This window comes from Paramisgurnus dabryanus, chromosome 11 (assembly GCF_030506205.2).
Source record: "Paramisgurnus dabryanus chromosome 11, PD_genome_1.1, whole genome shotgun sequence".
In the NCBI taxonomy this organism is placed as follows: domain Eukaryota; kingdom Metazoa; phylum Chordata; class Actinopteri; order Cypriniformes; family Cobitidae; genus Paramisgurnus; species Paramisgurnus dabryanus.
The window spans coordinates 15,076,972-15,096,111 of record NC_133347.1 but is presented as its reverse complement, the minus strand read 5'-3'; the positions used below and the strand labels follow the sequence as shown (position 1 = coordinate 15,096,111).

Here is a 19,140-nt window from a genome sequence, read left to right as displayed (position 1 = left end):
GTCGTTACAAGAGATTTAATAATTAGTGGCGCTTTAGCATATGGGCATTTGGCAGACGCTTCTATCCAAATCGAAACAGTCCTTTCAATTAATGTGTGTTCCCTGGGGACTGAACCCATTAACTTTGTGTTGCAAGTGCTCTACCAACTGAGCTACAGGAACAACATCTTACATCTACACATTCTGAGCCGCAATTGCATGTACTAGTAAAGTAGAAAAGAGCCAAATATGGCATTTGGAGAACAGCTGCAATATTAAACCAGAGACACTAACAACAGTACAAAGCATATAGGGGTATATAGTAAAAAATGACATAATCAGATTTTTTATTCACATTTTTGATATATGAAAATTGAAACAGTAAAAAATCGGAATCAGTCGTATTTTTACCAAGAATAAACTTGACATTTTTTACTAATGTGTTTTTTTTTCAGATCATAATCTTACATTATAACAACTTTAAACAAATCATAGATATGCATACCCATTTTCTTAAAACTCCAGCAAATGGGGGCACTAACAATTCTACAGGTTTGTGGTCATTAACACATTGTAAAAAAGTTGGTTCAACTTAAAGGGGCCATGTCACAAGACTTTTTTTAAGATGTAAAATAAATCTTTGGTGTCCCTGGAATACACATGTGAAGTTTTAACTCAAAATATCATATAGATAATTTATTATAACATGTTAAAATTGACACTTTGTAGGTGTGAGCAAAAATGAGTGTGCCCTTTAAAATGCAAATGATATATTTAATACACTTAAATTTCAAACCGATAAAATTCAAAAACTGATCGCAATGATGGTGGTTTTTGCAATTGAAACTAGGTATGCTTAACGATTAATCGCGATTAATCGTTAGCAGAATAAAAGTTTTTGTTTACATCATATATGTGTGTGAACATATATGATGTATAATAACTTTGTATAAATAAATGTACGCACATGCATGTATATGTTTTATAAATGTTTACATGTGTATATACATTTGTATATTTATGTTTAATTTATATTATATATAAATATTAATACTTAATATATAATTTTTTTTCTTAAAATTATACATGAATGTGTTCATATTTATATATATACACATATTTATTATACACAGTTTAACTTTACACACATATGTGATGTAAACAAAAACTTTTATTCTGCTAACGATTAATCACGATTAATTGTTTAGCATCCCTAATTGAAACTCAATTGTGCTGTGAATTATTTTCTCTCTCTTTCACTCTGCACTAAATGGCTGTGCCATGGTTGGATAGTGCAGATTAAGGGGCGATATTATTGTAATAAGATCTCCTTATGACATCATAAGGAGAGCCAATTTCAATGACCAAATTTTGGGTTGATCTTTTTCACATTTTCTAGGTTGATAGAAGCACTGGAAACCCAATTATAGCACTTAAATATGGAAAAAGTCGATTTTATGCCATGGCCCCTTCAAAAAAGTAAGCTACTTGGGTGCCTTAAAATTTTGAGTGAATTTTTAAAATATTCTTTGACACAACATTTTTGAATTAACAAATATTTTAAAGTTGCAACCAGGTAACTTTCTTTTAAAAGTTAAAACAACAAAACTCATTTAAACAAAACAAGAGTATTTTGAAACAGTTTTTCCACATAAGAATGAGCTTTGTGATTTTAAATTCATATGCATATTTTTAAACCTTTGAAAAGCACAGTGAATGAAAAACTGTCTAAACCACATATCAGAATAAATCCTACTTATAATACATTATGACTGTTATTAAAGGACACCTAATATAATTTAAGTTACTTGGCAAGATGTGAGGCACCTTATATTAATATTTAATGGAAACAAAGGTGGTGTGTGTTATTTCTGCACCACTAGCAAAACAATTTCAAAACATTGAAAAGTTTATTAAAAACCTTCCTCTGCCATTGGTCAAACAAACAGATAATCCCACCCTGAATACCAGCCATTGTTTCAGCCAGTGTTTCTTTATCTGGCTTGTTGGGATGCTCAAACAAACAGAGCAAAGTTTTGATAGCACCACAATAACACTTTTTAAGGAATCAACCTTACAACTGTATCTGCATATTAATCTGAAATAGGAGAAAATATTTTTACATCGAAAAAATTACACACATCACCTTTACAGTAAATACAGATAATACAAACCAGATCACAGGGTGTCAATTAGTTAAAAAACACAGAAGTTAACAGGATTAAACAAAAACGCAAAAAAAGTCTACACCTGGCCATTATGAAAATCATGGTTCTCATTTTGTGTAGTTTGTTCTGAAGTGTCATTTTACATCATTGAAAAATGCATCTGTGAGATAAGCAGTTGCTCACATGTTTACTTATATAAAAATACTGTTATATACACTTGTGAGTGATCAATGTCTAGTGGAAAATAATAAAACTAGATAAAAATGTGTTCTGTTAATTTTGATGTGATGAAATAATAACACTATAATGCATACTAGTAAGTGCAAATGTACAGCAATAAGTCCAAATTTAACTAGCAGTGTCACTCACTATAGCAAATTCATTCTCAGAAATTCTGCCGTGTATGAAAATATATGAAAACCTAAAGAATGATCAAAACAACTTTATAAATTAGCTAAAAACACAACATGTTTACATTCCCACAATAAAAAACACTGTTATTAAGTGGATTCAAATTCTAATATTGTAGTTTGCAAATGTTTAAAGACAAAGATATTTGATCTAATGAGGATCTGCAGGTAGTGACATTGTGATAATGTCATCATGACAGTGGATTTAGATCTATCTGTCCTTGAAATAAAATGACAAAGTGACAACAAACTAATGATCATGATGAGAACTTAAGATAAAGTGAGTTCCTGTAATTCTTTGCAGCAGGATGGCAGTCCGTCTTGTTTATTCCCCTCCAGAGGAAAAGATGAACCAGAAACAACCAGCCAACTAAGCTCTAAAATCCATAAATGACTGTAAATTAAAAAAGTCTATATGTCTTAAATACAGATATCGGAAGGAGAAACATGTTCATTTATTTTTTGTTTAAAGAAAACACTTACCTCAGACAACAAGTGATGCTTTAGTAGAGGCCACACTCTATGAGGTTGTTTTTAATGATGACATCAGTGACCGCATCAAACACGAACTGTACGTTCTTGGTGTCTGTGGCACAGGTGAAGTGTGTGTAGATTTCCTTTGTGTCCTTTCGTCTGTTCAGATCCTCAAACTGACACTGGATGTAGGCAGCAGCCTCTTCGTATGTACTTGAACCTGAGCATGGGAATAGAGTTGAGCTATGACTTTATATAGAGCTACATTTATTTTACCCCAAAAGATACAAATTCTGTTACTTATGCTGGGTACAAAAGATAATCGGACAGATTTTGGGCCAATTTCCCCCCCTTCCGACAATCCTAGCTATGTCCCCATTATCTTGATGGTTCTACAGATTATTTAATCAGATTTTTCCTTGGTGTGAGGTTAAGGGGCTGTTTACACTTGGTATTAAGATGTGTTTTTGTCGATCGGATCACAAGTGTACGAGAGAGACACGTCACGTTTACACCTGGTATTTAAATCTGTCTCTTTTGTCCATTTTCGACCGCTTCTGTCCTGAATACTGTGAGGGGGTGGTCTGTGAGACGGTGGGCGAGTCTCTCTGCTGTCATTCAAACCCGAGCGGGAGTAATTATGAGTATATATGGATGCAAACTAAGTAAGAGCTTTCTCTGAATTTTCAGCGCAATTGATGAAATAGGATTGCGCAACTTTCACACGCTTTCAAAATGAAACTACGGAGATCAGCCGCTTTATTTTTATTGATGAAAGGCTAAAAATAGCACTGTTCACCGTGTGTTCGCGCCAGAAGTCAGAAAAGACGTAAAACTTGTGTTTAGTACCTCAGATTAGATAAATGGGCGGAGAGAAGGCGATCCCGTGTGGCTGTTCGAACACATTCAACCACATGCGTGTTTACACTACAAAAGCAATCCGATCGAAAGGGGTTTCAACTACCTCTGAATGTGGTTGAAAGTGGTCGAAAGTGGACGAGCTCAAAAAGTTTTGAACACTGTTTACACCTGGCATTAACGTTGTCCACTTGTGATCCGATCGACGAAAACGCATGTTAATGCCAAGTGTAAACAGCCTCTATGAGTGTCCAAACCTGATCAGAAGAACGTCTGAGAACATGTTTAATATTTACGATCAGAAATCCTGATGTGTGGGGTGAACCCCGAGGACAAATGGACGCACGCTCTTGAGATTATCACGTAAACGAAACAATATCCAATCAGAAAGCGAGATGATGGTAGACGGATGCAGTCATAGGGCAACACAAAGTGAAGTTGATGCAAAGTAAACTTGTACAGACCACGTTTCCACTGTCTCCATGACTTCACCCATAACCTTTACTTTTTGTCCTAAAATTTTCTGTGAAAATAATTCCAAACGCTATCATTGAAATTTCTTCCTGCATATCGTCCGCCATGTTTATTCTGAAGTTTGTGTTCACAGTCGAGACATTATGACACACCACAAACTATAAGAGCAAACGGTTAAATCTAGGATTTTTAATAATCATTTTTGAGTTCTATTGAGTCAAATCTTAAAAGTAAAATGTGACACTTTGTGTGAAATACACTGAGGGCGACCCAACTGTAACAACCCAAATGCATTGTGAGAGGCATTAAAACCAGACTTATAAATCTTCAAACCAGCAACTTTCAACTTTTGGCCATAAAAGATGATGACTAGCAGATCCAAACACAGGTTTTTCAAAGTGCAATAGAGGTCTACCCTCAACCTCCTTTTATTCCTCTCTGCATGTACAAACATTTCTAAACAAGCAATATTTCATAAATTCTGCTGTAAGAGATATATTTCATGTGAGGCAAGATTTAAAAGATTTTATTTTTTCCTGGACTGAACCAAAAACAAAATGAAACTAGCATGTTACATAAAACTATTTTTGAATATACTGTCCTGAAGCAGTTGAAAGACTATTGGAATGAGAATAATGCAGCCTAAATATTTAAAATGTTGAATATACAGCTAACATCTAAAACTGTAAAAAAAAGGCAGCATGAAGTTAAAACAACTTGGTTTTGCAAGTCAATTCAACCTAATATTTTAAATTTTGGCTTGCAAAAAGTAATAAACTCACCAGAGTATTCTGGGTAGCATATTGTGAGTGGACTTCTGTTGATCTTCTCCTCAAACAGATCCTTTTTATTGAGGAAGAGGATGATGGATGTGTCTGTGAACCATTTGTTGTTGCAGATGCTGTCAAAGAGCTTCATGCTTTCGTGCATGCGGTTCTGTGGAGAGGTCAAGAACATGCTTTATTCATCTTCCATGCTTTATATGATTTATAGGCCATTTATCACTGTATACGATTGCATTTTAACCCCTCTGAAAAATTTCAAGCAGGAAACATTGCCAAAAACAGGGTTAACAAGACATAAACCCGGGGATATGCATAGTGTTAAAAGCCTTGGAGTATTAGAGTTTTATAAATGTTAAATAATGTGCACATTTTTGTAGTTCTATATAAATATGACCTCAAAATCATCCGTAATGGAAAAATGTTCAGAATATTTTAAGAAATTGGGTCTCCTGAGAAAACAATGAGGCGTTCCAATGAGGAAATCGCTTTAACACAACCAGGAGAAACTGAACATCCTGCTGTCAGCTGTGGCTATGGAGAAGTAAACAATACCAGAACTAGTTTATCAGTTTCAGTGATTCTAACCAAATGGTGGTTATCTTACTGTTTTTATCTATAAACAAAACAGGACGTCCTGTACCATATCTGATTTAATCCATATTAAAATTAATCTCTGAACTGGCAACCAATCTGAAGAGCTCCTGATCTTAATAACATTCAGTGTATACAGCTTTGCCTCAAAGGGAAGACTAAAATGTCTTGGTTGCTATACGTTCATCAAAGAAGACTTAGTTGCATTCTATATGACAGGGTTCCCACACCTTAGTTAACTTCAAATTTAAGGACCTCTCAAGGACTTTCCAGGTCCAATCCCCTCAAATTCAAGGACTAAAGGTGGGGACACATTTTAATTGAGAGCAAGGTTACATTGTGTTACCTCTTAAGATACAGTGTTACAGTTCCCTTTCGAGGGAACCTGCACTGCGTCATTGCGGTGACACTTTGGGGGCACCTCCATGGGTAAGTACGTCTGAATGTGTATATCAAATTCAACCAATGGTGAGGCTTAATGACAAAGACAGGTGACGTGGGAGCCAGGAAGTATATCGCTATCTGAAATATTGCCAAAGATGGCGTTACAGGGACACAGGAAGTATGGCAAGGGAGACCCAGCATCTCGTTCCCTTCTCAGGGAACAAGAGTTAAATATGTAACCCGAGAGGTTTTCATGTGTCAAACACAACTATGCAAAAAGCATTTTGGTATGAATCAACATTCGCATACAGAAGATATAAGCATTTAAAGCGAACAGTTCAGCATGTGTGCTTAAAAAATCTAGAATTATATGGATTTGTTTTCCCAGAAAACTTCTTGCATAAAAATAGATTCCAGCACTTTTAATGACCTGTATCTATGTATGTATATTTTCAAAAACTTCCCAGGGCCTTGAATTTTTTTCCCCAGATTTACACATTTTCAAGCATTTCAAGGACCCGTGGGAACCCGGATATAAGGATCTCAGATGCAAAAGCAGCTAAATGCCATGGCAAAAATGCTCTTGGCACGTATTATACGTTCATTAAATACTTTCGATTCAAGGGTTTTGCAACTGAGCCCTTCTGTGTTTGGTAATAAAAGGCTTATATAAAGAACCCTGGATGAACCCTACTCACCATCTCCTCATCTTCAGCTAGGACCAGATCATAATCGCTGAGCGCCACACAGAAGATGATGGCGGTGACGCCTTCAAAACAATGAATCCATTTCTTCCTCTCTGAACGCTGACCACCAACATCAAACATCCTGTTTGAACGCATAAAAAACAGTGAAAGAAAGAATTCACAGATCACAGTGATAAAAAGCATGCAGTAAAGGCTGAAACTAACTTGAAGTACAGCTCTTTGAAGGTGAAGTGTGTTTCTACAATGCCAGTGGTCTTGACACGAGTTCTCAGTACGTCTTGTTGAGTGGGCATGTAGTTGGGTTGTGATATCCTATCTAGGTCATTCAGATAGCTGTGCATGAAAAAAGAAAGAAATGTGTTTTATTTAGTCTAAAGCAGGATTTACACTCTAAAACATTTTGTTTATTTTTTACCTATGCTTGGGTAAAATGCGGACAAACTTAATTGTTGGCTTATGTTTACCAGCAAAATGTCCACATTTGACCCAAAGATGGGTTGAAAGAACCCAGCAATTTGTGATGAAACAACCAGCATCCAGCACAGGTTTATTTAAACCCACTGGTTAGATTTGTCACAGTCTCGCATAGCCAGACCATCCTACTGAAGGTCTGGGAACCTTGGCAGCTTTGAATTCCCATGTACCCCCGAGAGGCCATATGACTGACACGTAAAGCAACCAATAACATTTCGCTTTGTGCCGCGTCATGTTTAGGGGCTTTCGAAATGTTGACACAATAACAGACCGATTTGCATCATCATTCACAAACGTTTACCAAAATTATTTTTATACGTTGTTAAAATACCTTGTATATACTTAAACATGCAGCATTTATTTAAACTTGATGAAGAATACTGTCACCGAGGTAAACAGGAAAGCTTTTTTCTTCGATCAGAAGGATTTGTGTTGTTTCCGGGTGGACTGTTAAAGATCGCGACACACACAAACACATCTCCCAGAAATCCTGTATAATTTAACCAATCAGAGGATGACTTCGAAATCTGCTGAAGTGTTTCCAGAAAAGTGTCCAATACGCATCAGACGTTAAGCCAACGGTCCGAGGGCGTGACGTCTGAGGCTGAGATTAGGTCTGTCCATATTTCATCAGAATTGTACAGGATCTAATGGCCAATAAATGCATGCCACATTATTATTATTTTATTATTATGAGCCCTTATTGCATGAATTTAAACTAGTATTTTCACTACTTATGACATTCATAAAAATAAAGGTGCTATACATTTCCACAAACAAACCATTTTTGGCTATGTCCAAAAATAACCTTTAAGATCTGAAGAACCGTTCTGTTTCATCGTAGTAGAAAAACGTTCTTCAGTCTATAAAAAGGTAAGAGAGAAATTAAATTGAATGGTTCTTTGTTAAACCAATAATGGTCTTCAATGGCATCAATGCAAAGTAGCCCGTTTTGCACCCTTATTTGTTTTTTATATACAACTTTGACATGGGAAAGTGAGGAAAGGCTTTGGAATGGATTTCTTCTTCTGTCTCCACAGGCAATAAATTGAAATCTGGCAGGTTAAAATGCCGCACATGTTTGCACAAGACAAAGAGAAACAGGATGAATCTTGTCTGGATCTTGTCTTAAAAACAGATCAGCTGAAAAACTGTGTCTCAAGAGTTATCTTTCCCATTCAGGAGATCAAATAGTAGCTCAATTACATGGAGACCTTTTGCCTCCATCGGAATGAAATCATTCTGATTGATAAATCCTATCATAGCGTTTACATGAAAACTTAATAATGTGATCGGATTGATGTGCGTGTTTATATGGCACAAGCTTCAAATCAGATTTAACCATTTGACTTTTCACAAACATAGTTAGCGATGTTTCAATCCATCTCCTAAAATCGCTGTGCATCTATTTCATGTAATAATTAATAAACAACCAGCACACGGAGCCTTGTCCCGCTCGTGATGCACGTGGTTCATATGACGCAACAAACACCTATTTTGAAAATGCAAGAAACACACATGACACTCCGAGCACATATTTTGAACTTGCGCCCCTCGGATGAGCAGTCACGAGCCGCCAATGTCAGAGTATAAATCATGGACTGCCGGACAACGGTGTTTCGTCTCACTTTACAGAGGTTTGAAAGAAGATTAGGAGAATGAATGAAAAGACAACAACACAAACTCACATTCTTTGCGAATATTTATAAATTACTTTATCTCATGTTGCAGGCCAAATGATCCAATTGGCCAATTGTGTTGTAATAATTTTTATTTTATTTTATTTGAATCTTTATCATTTGTTACATTTATATAGTGCTTTTCTGCAGCACTCAAAGTGCTTTACATTTCCTCAACCATCACCAATGTGCAGCATCCACCTAAATGATGCGACGGCAGCCATATTGCGCCGGAACGCCCACCACACACCAGCTTATAGTGTAGAGGAGACAGAGTGATATAGCCAATTTATGAAAATAAAAGTGACCCAACAGGTTTTTGAGAAATCGTTCTGAAGTAAATGTTCTTACTAGGACGCCGAATCATTGAGCTGATACTCTCGTGATCGGACAAAACACGTCTGGACTCCCTCATCCTTCCATAGCCGGCGGATGACCCCAGAGAGATCAGGGCTCATGACCCCTTCCTCTGCAGTGCCAGCAAGCACAAACAGCTGCCGAGCATCATCCTGATGTTGAACAGAAGATAGAGAAAAATCTGAAAACTGTCATTTCACAAACCATTCCCAAATGGAATTCTAGAAAAACTCTTAGTGAATCTTACCGCTCTTGCAGGATTTCCAAAGTCGATCTTTAAGCGACCCATGGCTCTGATGATCGCAATGATGGACTGGATAGTGTTGCTGAAAACCACCACCTTGTACTGCTTGCACTCCTCTTCTGAGTAACCATCTTCATGTATGATCCTGAGGATAAACAGAGCAGACAGGACAACTGCATCTAGTGCTCATTAAACAAAAAATTAAATCAACAAAATCTAATAATAATAACTGCCAGCATTGGTCGCTCTAAGCGCTGTGCATATTGCTGATGCTACACAGATGGACAAAAAAATGAGCTAAAAACAACAAAGTAACAGTTATGGTCTTAAAATAGATTATCATAAATAGATATAATAGTATTATAGAGTGTATATAAGACATTTATGTTAGCTAATACATTAACTTATGTAACAAATACAACTTTATTGTATTGTAGTTTTATTAATATAAAAATAATATAACATTAAAGGAACAGTATGTAGGATTGTGGCCAAAACTGGTATTGCAATAACAAAACTTGTGGCTAAAACTGGTACTGCAATCACCCAACTGGTGGCCAATACATAACACGACAACATAAACATCAGTTGAGGGCTGCAACTCCACTTTTTAAATGACAATATCCTGGCCAGACCACTGTTGTCAGTGATATACGTATTTGAAATGAAAATGATTTCTTAATGTCTAGTGACATATCAGGGCCATTTTATGATTAATTGATATAAATTTCTTACATACTGTTCCTTTAAATATATTAAAGGGGACATATCATGAAAATCTGACTTTTCCATGTTTAAGTGCTATAATTGGGTCCCCAGTGCATCTATCAACCTAGAAAATGTGAAAAAGATCAACCCAGTAACTTAGTTTTGGTAAACCATTCTCTGCAAGCATGTGAAAAAAATAGGACATTGAAATTTGGCTCCCCCCGTGATGTCAGAAGGGGATAATACCACCTCTTAATCTGCACTATCCAACCACCACACAACCATTTAGTGCAGAGATCAGCTCATTTACATTTAAAAGGACACAATAGCACATTTTTGCTCACACCTAAAAAATTTGGCAATTTCAACATATTATAATAAATTATCTATATGATATTTTGAGTAAAACTTCACATACATACTCTGGGGACACCAAAGATTTATTTGACATCTTAAAAAAGTCTTATGAAATGTCCCCTTTAAAGAAAGACACTATATTACATACATACACAAATACATACATATTTATGCATGCATTACAGAGCCTGTATTTGATCACATCACAAAAAATAGAATTCACTCACTTCATTTGCTTAACAATTGTACTCTTTCCTGACTCCCCAGCACCTAAAAAAGCACAAAAAAAATGTAATTGGAAAGGTTGATAAAGCAAATCGATAAATGCAGTTACGCTTTAGATGAGGTCTGCTGTAGATGAATAAAAGCTTTCAACCTCTGCCTCCTGCATCACAAGCTCAGCATGAGCTGCAGAGCCAGCCGCTTATTTTCAGTTGCGCTTGCCATACGGTGAGATTAAATGCCCTGAAGATGAAAGGTCTGTCTGATGTTAGTTTCCCCAGCCAAAGTGCTTGTGAGGACGGCAGGAGCTCTGATAGGTAAGCTTTTTATAACAAAGTCAAATGACTCACTTAGATGGCTTCATAACTACCACAACAGAAAGAGACGTTTGTACAAACATAAGCAAAAAACAGGCCAGTGGACACACACGTGGTGTTATCCAATGCTTTATTGTGTAATTCTGAATTGCTGACTATTACAAACTTCACTTTTGTGTGACAAACAAAGCATGAAAAATAATTACAAAACTTGCACAGAATGCACACAGAGATGCAGTGACCTCAAAACGGGCTGTACCAAAGCCAATTTATCCAGCATTCAGAAATGAGGTCCCCTATAAACTGTACTAATATTGTACTTTTAAATAGCATATCTTAACATCCTCTGTGAAAATACATTTCCGCAGTAAAATACTGCCAATCTGGTGAAAAGTGACACACCTGTGATTCTCTATAGCAGTAAAAGCGGAAACTACTGTATAGTGCCAACTTGATGCCACTAGTCCCTTTCACACATAGCCTAGTCTTTACTGGTAATTTACTGATAAATTGCAATTAACAGGTCATGTGTGAACAGAACCTTTCAGGTAAATCAGTGCTGCCAATTTACCAGAAAGAGAGGTTGTAATATTACTAATAATTTACTGGTAAGCTCTATGTGTGAACACAAAAATATAGATTACCGGCATTTAGAACGGACGAAGTCAGACCGTGCTGACAGCTTCGGGCCAATCATAACGTTTTAATACAGATGACGCGTTTACCCCCGCACTGTTTACGGATGTTTCCACACATGCGCTGCTTGAAAGTCGAGCACACCTGAAGTTTATGTCCACATTTCTTCACCAAAGTTGTTTAAAACAGCTTACCATCGATTTGCCGACGTCCTCAGCACACCCTCTGTGAAGCCTGATGTGCAAACAGTACTGTTGTTTAAAACGCATTTTCGGTTTGACGTCGCCTAATGCAATGTTGTTTGGTCATTCACAACTTCTCGACCATCAGCGTTTACCACAGACGTGAAAACAACAAAATATAAACCGGGGATAGGAACGACGTGGATTATTTACAAATACAACACTGAGCTTGCCGTGCGCCACAGGTAACTTCCACTTTCTCAACTAATTTACCGGTATTGTGATACTGATGTGTGAATGATGTCTTACTGATAAAAAGACGGAATGTCACTGCGTGTGTGAACAGCACATTTTGTATTTACTGGTAAATTCATTCTGGTGAATTCATGGTAATTTATAGGGCTGGGCAAAAAAATAATAATACATTTTTCGATTAATCTTTTTTATGTGGTCGAATCAAAATCGATTCTTAAAGCGTAACTAAACCCCTGTTCAGAGCCTGACTCCACCCACTGGCAATATTTGAAAAATGCAAGAAAAGTGGGCAGATACCAAGGAGATAGAGCGGACGAACTAAGTGTGTGGTGAGATCGTAACAAGGGCGTGGTGATCTTGAACCTGCTTACGTCACGAGTCATTTTTTGGACCCACCATCCAATAGGAAAATTCAACTGCAGTAGCCACCGTTCAACCTGAAGAGGGCAGCACTCAGACGTTTTTACACCATATATTGCAGTATTGAAACACTTTATATCCAAATGTCAAAAAACTTCCTAAAATCAACGAACAGCACTAATAAAGCCCCATTCTGACAGATCATTAAGTTAAAAAAGTTGGTTTAGGGTTTAGTTACGCTTTAAAGCCCACTAATCGATTTTTTCCCCATATTTACTTCCCAAACATTGAACGTAAGATTAACATTAATCTAATTACTAGTCTTCTACACTAGATGTCACCCTCTTTTTTCCCTTGCGCGATGTTACCAAGGAGCGAGAGGCGAGCCTGTCATTCAGTCTTTATTCTAATATTCTAATATAATATAATATTCTATATAATCTATATTCATTAAGTTGAAAGTAAAAAATCGGCCCGAGAATCGGAATTGAATCGAAAATCGAAATCTAATAGATTTGATAGCTTGTGAATCGAAATCAAATCGAACTGGAACATCTGGCCATTTGGCATCTGGATTTCAACAGCCCTAAAATTGTGATAATTAGATAACCCTGTCTCCTCTATCACCTATCAAGGCTGTAAAGTGGGCGACAATTAAAACAAATGCCGTCGTAAAAGGAGGTTCAAAGGAGTTCCATCAGAGCCGATGGAATGACGACCGCCAGAGACACAGCAGGGGGCACAGACTATATGTCTGTGATGAAACCACATTTGAAGATCACAATGAGCTGTTTAAATGTATATATATTTTATATCCTTTTACTGCATGATCGTGTATGTGTGATGTAACTGTGTGTTAACACTTTAGTTAGATGTTGTTCACTGTAGCATGGTTCATATCTTAGGTATGAAATTATTATTCAACGTGATCTTAAACCCATGTCTTGTCTAGTATCAAATTAATCCACTCTTTATTTCCTAATCATTTCTATGTATCATATTACCATAAGCCGCATCAATGTCATTTAATATCGATTTGAAGAGTTATGGAAACAAACTTTTATCATTTGGCATTTACGCAAATGTGATGTCTGAAAGAACAAAGGCTTGTTTCCCGCACGATCGAACACTTCGCACATTGGTCATTTCACCTAAAATGGGCTGGGCGCGTGAAAGGTCAAAACGGCCTATCGTCCAAGCCATCGTTGCTCAGTTGCTCAGTTGCTCAGCGCTCAATAGCTTAATTCGCCAGCGCAGTTTGGAAACTCGCTGAGACTCACCCAGAGTCCCTCGGATTCATCATCTTTTCTCTGAGCCCTGTCCTACTCTTCGGGACAGTAATTTCCTGGCTTGCACTTTGCACTTCGAGTTCGGACAATTTACGCGGAACACTCCGCCATACGGAACAACCAAACGGACTTACGAGCACACCTGGATTATCTCTCTCTCTCTCTCTACTCGCACCCGCGCGCACCAGAAACTTCGTATTACATCACAAAGAGCCAAATGCAAGTATTAACCTTGTTCTACTCGCTGATGTTTAAGCTTTACCCCTTATGAAAATTAAGGCGATCCTTAGAGATTTTCCGATGGTTTGTGCAGATGTTAAGCAATAGTGTTTTTGCCAATCTTTTACTCTCTCTCTAGCTTTTCAGTCTTTTCTTTCTCATCTATGTTTTATGTTATTGTATATGCGTATGTTTAGTTAGTCGTTGTGTGTACTTCGTTTTGTAGTCAATAAACCGGTTTTGCATTTTCACAATTGAATTGTTTCTGTGTTCAATGCTCACAAAATTAAAGTCACTATTTCTGCCTTTTGATCCAGCTACACGCTGCGAGTAGCACTGTATATCAGTAAGAAGGTTAATTTTAAAGGCCATGAAATTAACATTTCTTAGACGTTAATATACGATTATGGATATATGTCTTCGGTGGACGAACATATTAATTAATTGTTATTATTAATTCTGCTACGCCAGGTAAAACCTGATAAACTTGTATAATTAATTAGAGTTAGTTATACATAATATTCCCTTTTGAGCTAAAATCTAAGATTCCCTTGGGAATCCCCGTAGTATTACAGTCGGAGGTTTATAGTGTTTCAAATAACTTTATTCCCCTCCTCCCGCTGAATCGCTACACAGCGGTTGTAACACAGTTATAACACAGTGTTACAACTAAAGGTAAGCGACTAGCAGTAGCAGAGCGAAGTGATCTCATTGATTTCAATGGAAGCTCGGCAGCATCCGGTGACACGAGCGACAGTGACCGTTGACGGCTGGATGGGCGTGTCCAGTCGCGCGTAAAAGTTGAGAAATGTTTAACTTTATGCAAATTATGATCGACATTTGGGAGCGACTACCAATGAGACCAAAGCAGTGAAGTTCAAGTCATCCGTCTCTCATCAGTTACTGGAGTAGACGTTACTCATTTGTTTATGACAACCAGATATAGAAACGCCTCTTTTGAAAAAGACGAGAGACACACAGCGACAAAGTCCCTAGTGAATGTACCTTAAGCCTTCAGAATACAATGATAATGAAAACAATGTAAATCCTATTAAATTAATATAATTTATGTTAAAACAATATCAGGGGAAATAACTGACAATTAAGTGCAGCCCTTTCAAATAAATCTATTTATATGCATTAATGCATAATACAAGGATGGTTTGGATGGATAAATGTGTAGTTATATATCTATTATAGGCAAATATATAAACAATATCCACCTTTAGTATATAGACAGAATTGTATTGAATTATGTGTTTAAACCAATTTTCTAGCAATTAACCCCACCTATAGGGCAAGTTGTAACGTTTGAACTCTTGTCACTTATTGTATGATAACGGTGGGTCCCACAGAAAATTTTATGGTTCATTTGTAGCAGAGATGTGTGTTGATTGTGTAATCTAACTTAAATTTTTCTCGAAGGATTGAGCCAAAGTCAAAAAGCGTTAGGTTGTGCCCCGCTCTCTGCTTCCTGCCCTATTAGCCCATATTTATGGCAGTGTCTGTGAATAACTGTGGGTCTTGAGGGCTAGAGAATCATGTGGAAAATTTTGGAGAACATTGTGAACCACAGGCAGGCCGCAGCTGGAGTAAGACATCCAGAACCTTCTGCCATATCTGATGTAAATGTTCCACAAGTAAAAAATCAGCGACCCGTCAATGGCAAGTAAAAGAGGAGAGTAATGTTTTATTCAAAAACTTCAACCTTCTTATTTTTAAATATGGATCTACCATCCTAGGATCACAATTTTTTCTATGAATTACGGCTTTATCAACAGCCAATGCAGTTAGAGTCACAAACGCTGGACTGGGCTGGATGCTATCCAAACAAAAAAAGACTCGAACCGGGACCGAGTGGCATGGCCACGGCAATGCTAATCTCCATATACACATCTGTGAACACTTTAAACAGTCGTGTGAATGGCTTGCTCCTGCTGTAATTAGACCATTAGCTGCTGTGCCAAGGGCAGTGTGGTTAAGATCAGTGTGGTTAGCATCAACTCTGAGCAGGGCCATGATTTATGATCGTTTTTATTTTACGTTTATTTCTTTCCTCAACAGTATGTTTACACACAGCAGCATAAAGAGAACAGTGAGCCCCTACTGAGCAATCCTCTTGTGGGATTATTGACATATCAAACAAGAACAAACAGTGGAACATCATTACTCAGTTGATAAGCAACACTTTTTAAAGGATTGTGAGACCTCAAGAAAGTTTTTACCCATCCTGATTTCATTCTAACTCTTCTTTATGTAACACAAAAGATTTTCGTGTCCACAGAAGAAATGAACAGACAGAAGAAAAGCTGTGTGAAGATTAGAGCCTGACCGATTTATCATTTTGCCGATTTTAATCTTGCCTGTTGCAGATATATCTGTATCGCTGTATATGCCGCAGATATGCTGCCAACATGAACGTTTTTTACAGAACATATATAAAATGCTTGCAAATGGTGTAAGTAATTGAAGAGTGAACGAGAACCTTCTGCCACATCTGTGTAAATGTTCCACACACCATTTTTTGCCCAAATTTTTGAACTGATACTGTATATAAATACAGTACTGTAGTATTATATACTGTAGTTTATGTGTACTGTACTATAATATACAAAAAAATATCGGCCGATATATCGATAGCTGACTTTTGTTACTCCCTAATATCTGTATCGCTCAAAAAAAAAAAAAACATATCGGTCGGACCCTAGTGAAGGAAACAAATAGATGAATGAGTAAACTATTGCCCCGCCCACGATACTATTGTGTATCGCCGATCTCACAGGCTGACCATAGGGGGATCTCACAATGGGCCAGATTGCCCAACACTACTTCATACTAGGGGTGGGCCCGTCCGATATTCAGTATCGATATTAGTCCAATATTGCTGGAAATGGCTGGATCGAATATTGTAAACGTCAGGGATTACAATCCGATCCGATACCAACACGGACCTGAACTGTCATGGCAACTTGGCTTAAAGCACGACTTGCTGAGCAACATGAATTTGCACTTTAAATTGTCCAAACAACTTAAATGTAATTTTTGTGCTTACTAACTAAAAATTTTGCTACTGGTCTGTTTGAAACATTTAAATAAAAATGAAGCAGCAGTATTGCGCAATGTTTCATTGAGTAAAACGTCTGAGTTCTGTAGCTCTGTTTAAGCATGATGCTTTTTGTAGGGCTAACAAAAGTGTTATTTGCAGCTTAAAAGGGCGATAGAGATGGTATTGGAATGGTATACTATCGACAGATACTCAAGGTTGTGGTTTTGACATCGGTATCAGACATGAAAAAGTGCTATCGGCCCATCCCTACATACATGTTGGACTGTCCCATAAATTAAACGTTATTGGTTTTTAAAAAAAGGGGGGAGAGACTTCTCGATAGTTTCGTACTTACTTCCTGTTTTAGTTAAAATTACATCACCATCTCAAATAATGCTTGTGTGTTTAAGCGGTTGTTTTTCTTTGTGTGAACGGGCCTTTATACCGTGTATTTATATATTTTTTATTGCCTTTCCAAAGAACAAAGCTTTCATACAAGTTCAGCCAGCAGTTACAGTTCAGTTATAGTTGCCCAATGCCTCTGAATCTGCTGACGTAAGGAAAGCCAGAGAACACAACGGAAAGCCACAAGTGAGTTCCCACAATGCGATTAAGCTCAGACCTCACTGTGAAATGTTAAGTACAACACAATCATGGTCAGCTTTGCTAGACTGTTGCAATCATCCAGTGGCAGTCGCCTACAGGGATGTAGCTATATTGTCCAAACTTTGCAGCATGTTGTTTTATACGCAATTACACATAAAAGGTGATATTTAGCAGATTTTCCCAGTTGCTTTTTCCTTACAATGAAACGGGATGGGGACCGCAACTGTCACTGGTTCCCATCCACACAGGCCGAAATCTATCCTACTTGAGGGTTGTCCTCCCCTGAATTTATCATTAACAACATCTGTATTATAAAATAAAATAAACATGTATACTTTAAATAATTGTGTAAGTAGATTACAATACAAATGCAAACGGGACAGAACAAAATGTGTTTTAAGTTTAGAAACTTTATGAGCCCACACTCCCTTGCCTCACAGTGGTTTGGTCCACTGCCTGCTTTCCCCGTTTACCTCATCTACACACACATACACACACACACGCGTGCGTGCGCACGCACGCACACACACACATACACAAGTCTGGTGAGTGAAAACTGAAAGTTTTTCAGTGGTTGTTAAACTACAGTTAGTCGGCTGTCAAAGCTATTTTATCCCTTTAAACATCAGATGAAGTGATTCTTTTATCTGTAATACAGATGATGCAGAGTCGTTATTCAATTAATCATTACAGAAAATGATAATAACCTTCATTTTTCCACCAGTCTGCTATGTAAGTGATTACCTAGCTAACAGTCATTACGCTTAAAATTATGTTCAAATGTCATTGGTGGCTTGATTGTTAACAATTAAAAAAAAATTGCAATAAATAAATGTTTTTTAAGACAATATACACCAACATGATATATATATATACACACACACACACACACACACACACACACACACACACACACACACACACACACACACACACACACACACACACACACACACCTAAATGATTATTAGGAACACCTGTTCAATTTCTTATTAATGCAATTATCTAATCAACCAATCACCTGGCAGTTGCTTCAATGCATTTAGGGGTGTGTACCTGGTCAAGACAATCTCCTAAACTTCAAACTGAATGTCAGAATGGGAAAAAAAAGGGGATTTAAGCAATTTTGAGCGTGGCATGGTTGTTGGTGCCAGATGGGCCGGTCTGAGTATTTCACAATCTGCTCAGTAACTGGGATTTTAACGCACAACCATTTGTAGGGATTACAAAGAATGGTGTGAAAAGGTAAAAACATCCAGTATGCAGCAGTCCTGTGGGTGAAAATGCCTTGTTGATGCTAGAGGTCAGAGGAGAATGGGCCGACTGATTCAAGCTGATAGAAGAGCAACTTTGACTGAA

At 37.3% G+C, this 19,140-nt stretch overlaps 1 protein-coding gene across 3 annotated transcripts in view; it reads right to left on the bottom strand.

Moving 5' to 3' along the window:
- Positions 1-2,170: 2,170 nt before the first annotated feature.
- gnai3 (guanine nucleotide binding protein (G protein), alpha inhibiting activity polypeptide 3) overlaps positions 2,171-19,140 on the bottom strand; it is a 47,334-nt gene continuing 30,364 nt past the window's right edge. For 2 of the 3 annotated variants that reach the window (XM_065247032.2, XM_065247030.2), the window contains 8 exons: positions 10,877-10,919; positions 9,588-9,729; positions 9,335-9,492; positions 7,035-7,163; positions 6,822-6,951; positions 5,146-5,299; positions 3,041-3,251; positions 2,171-2,934 (listed from right to left, as the gene is read on the bottom strand). In XM_065247032.2, the coding sequence (XP_065103104.1) occupies positions 3,061-3,251; positions 5,146-5,299; positions 6,822-6,951; positions 7,035-7,163; positions 9,335-9,492; positions 9,588-9,729; positions 10,877-10,881 (909 nt within the window). In that variant the 5' untranslated portion in view covers positions 10,882-10,919 and the 3' untranslated portion in view covers positions 2,171-2,934; positions 3,041-3,060. Of the gene's footprint in view, positions 2,935-3,040; positions 3,252-5,145; positions 5,300-6,821; positions 6,952-7,034; positions 7,164-9,334; positions 9,493-9,587; positions 9,730-10,876; positions 10,920-11,025; positions 11,395-19,140 lie in introns of those variants that run through there. The other variant, XM_065247031.2, reaches the window with a different exon arrangement.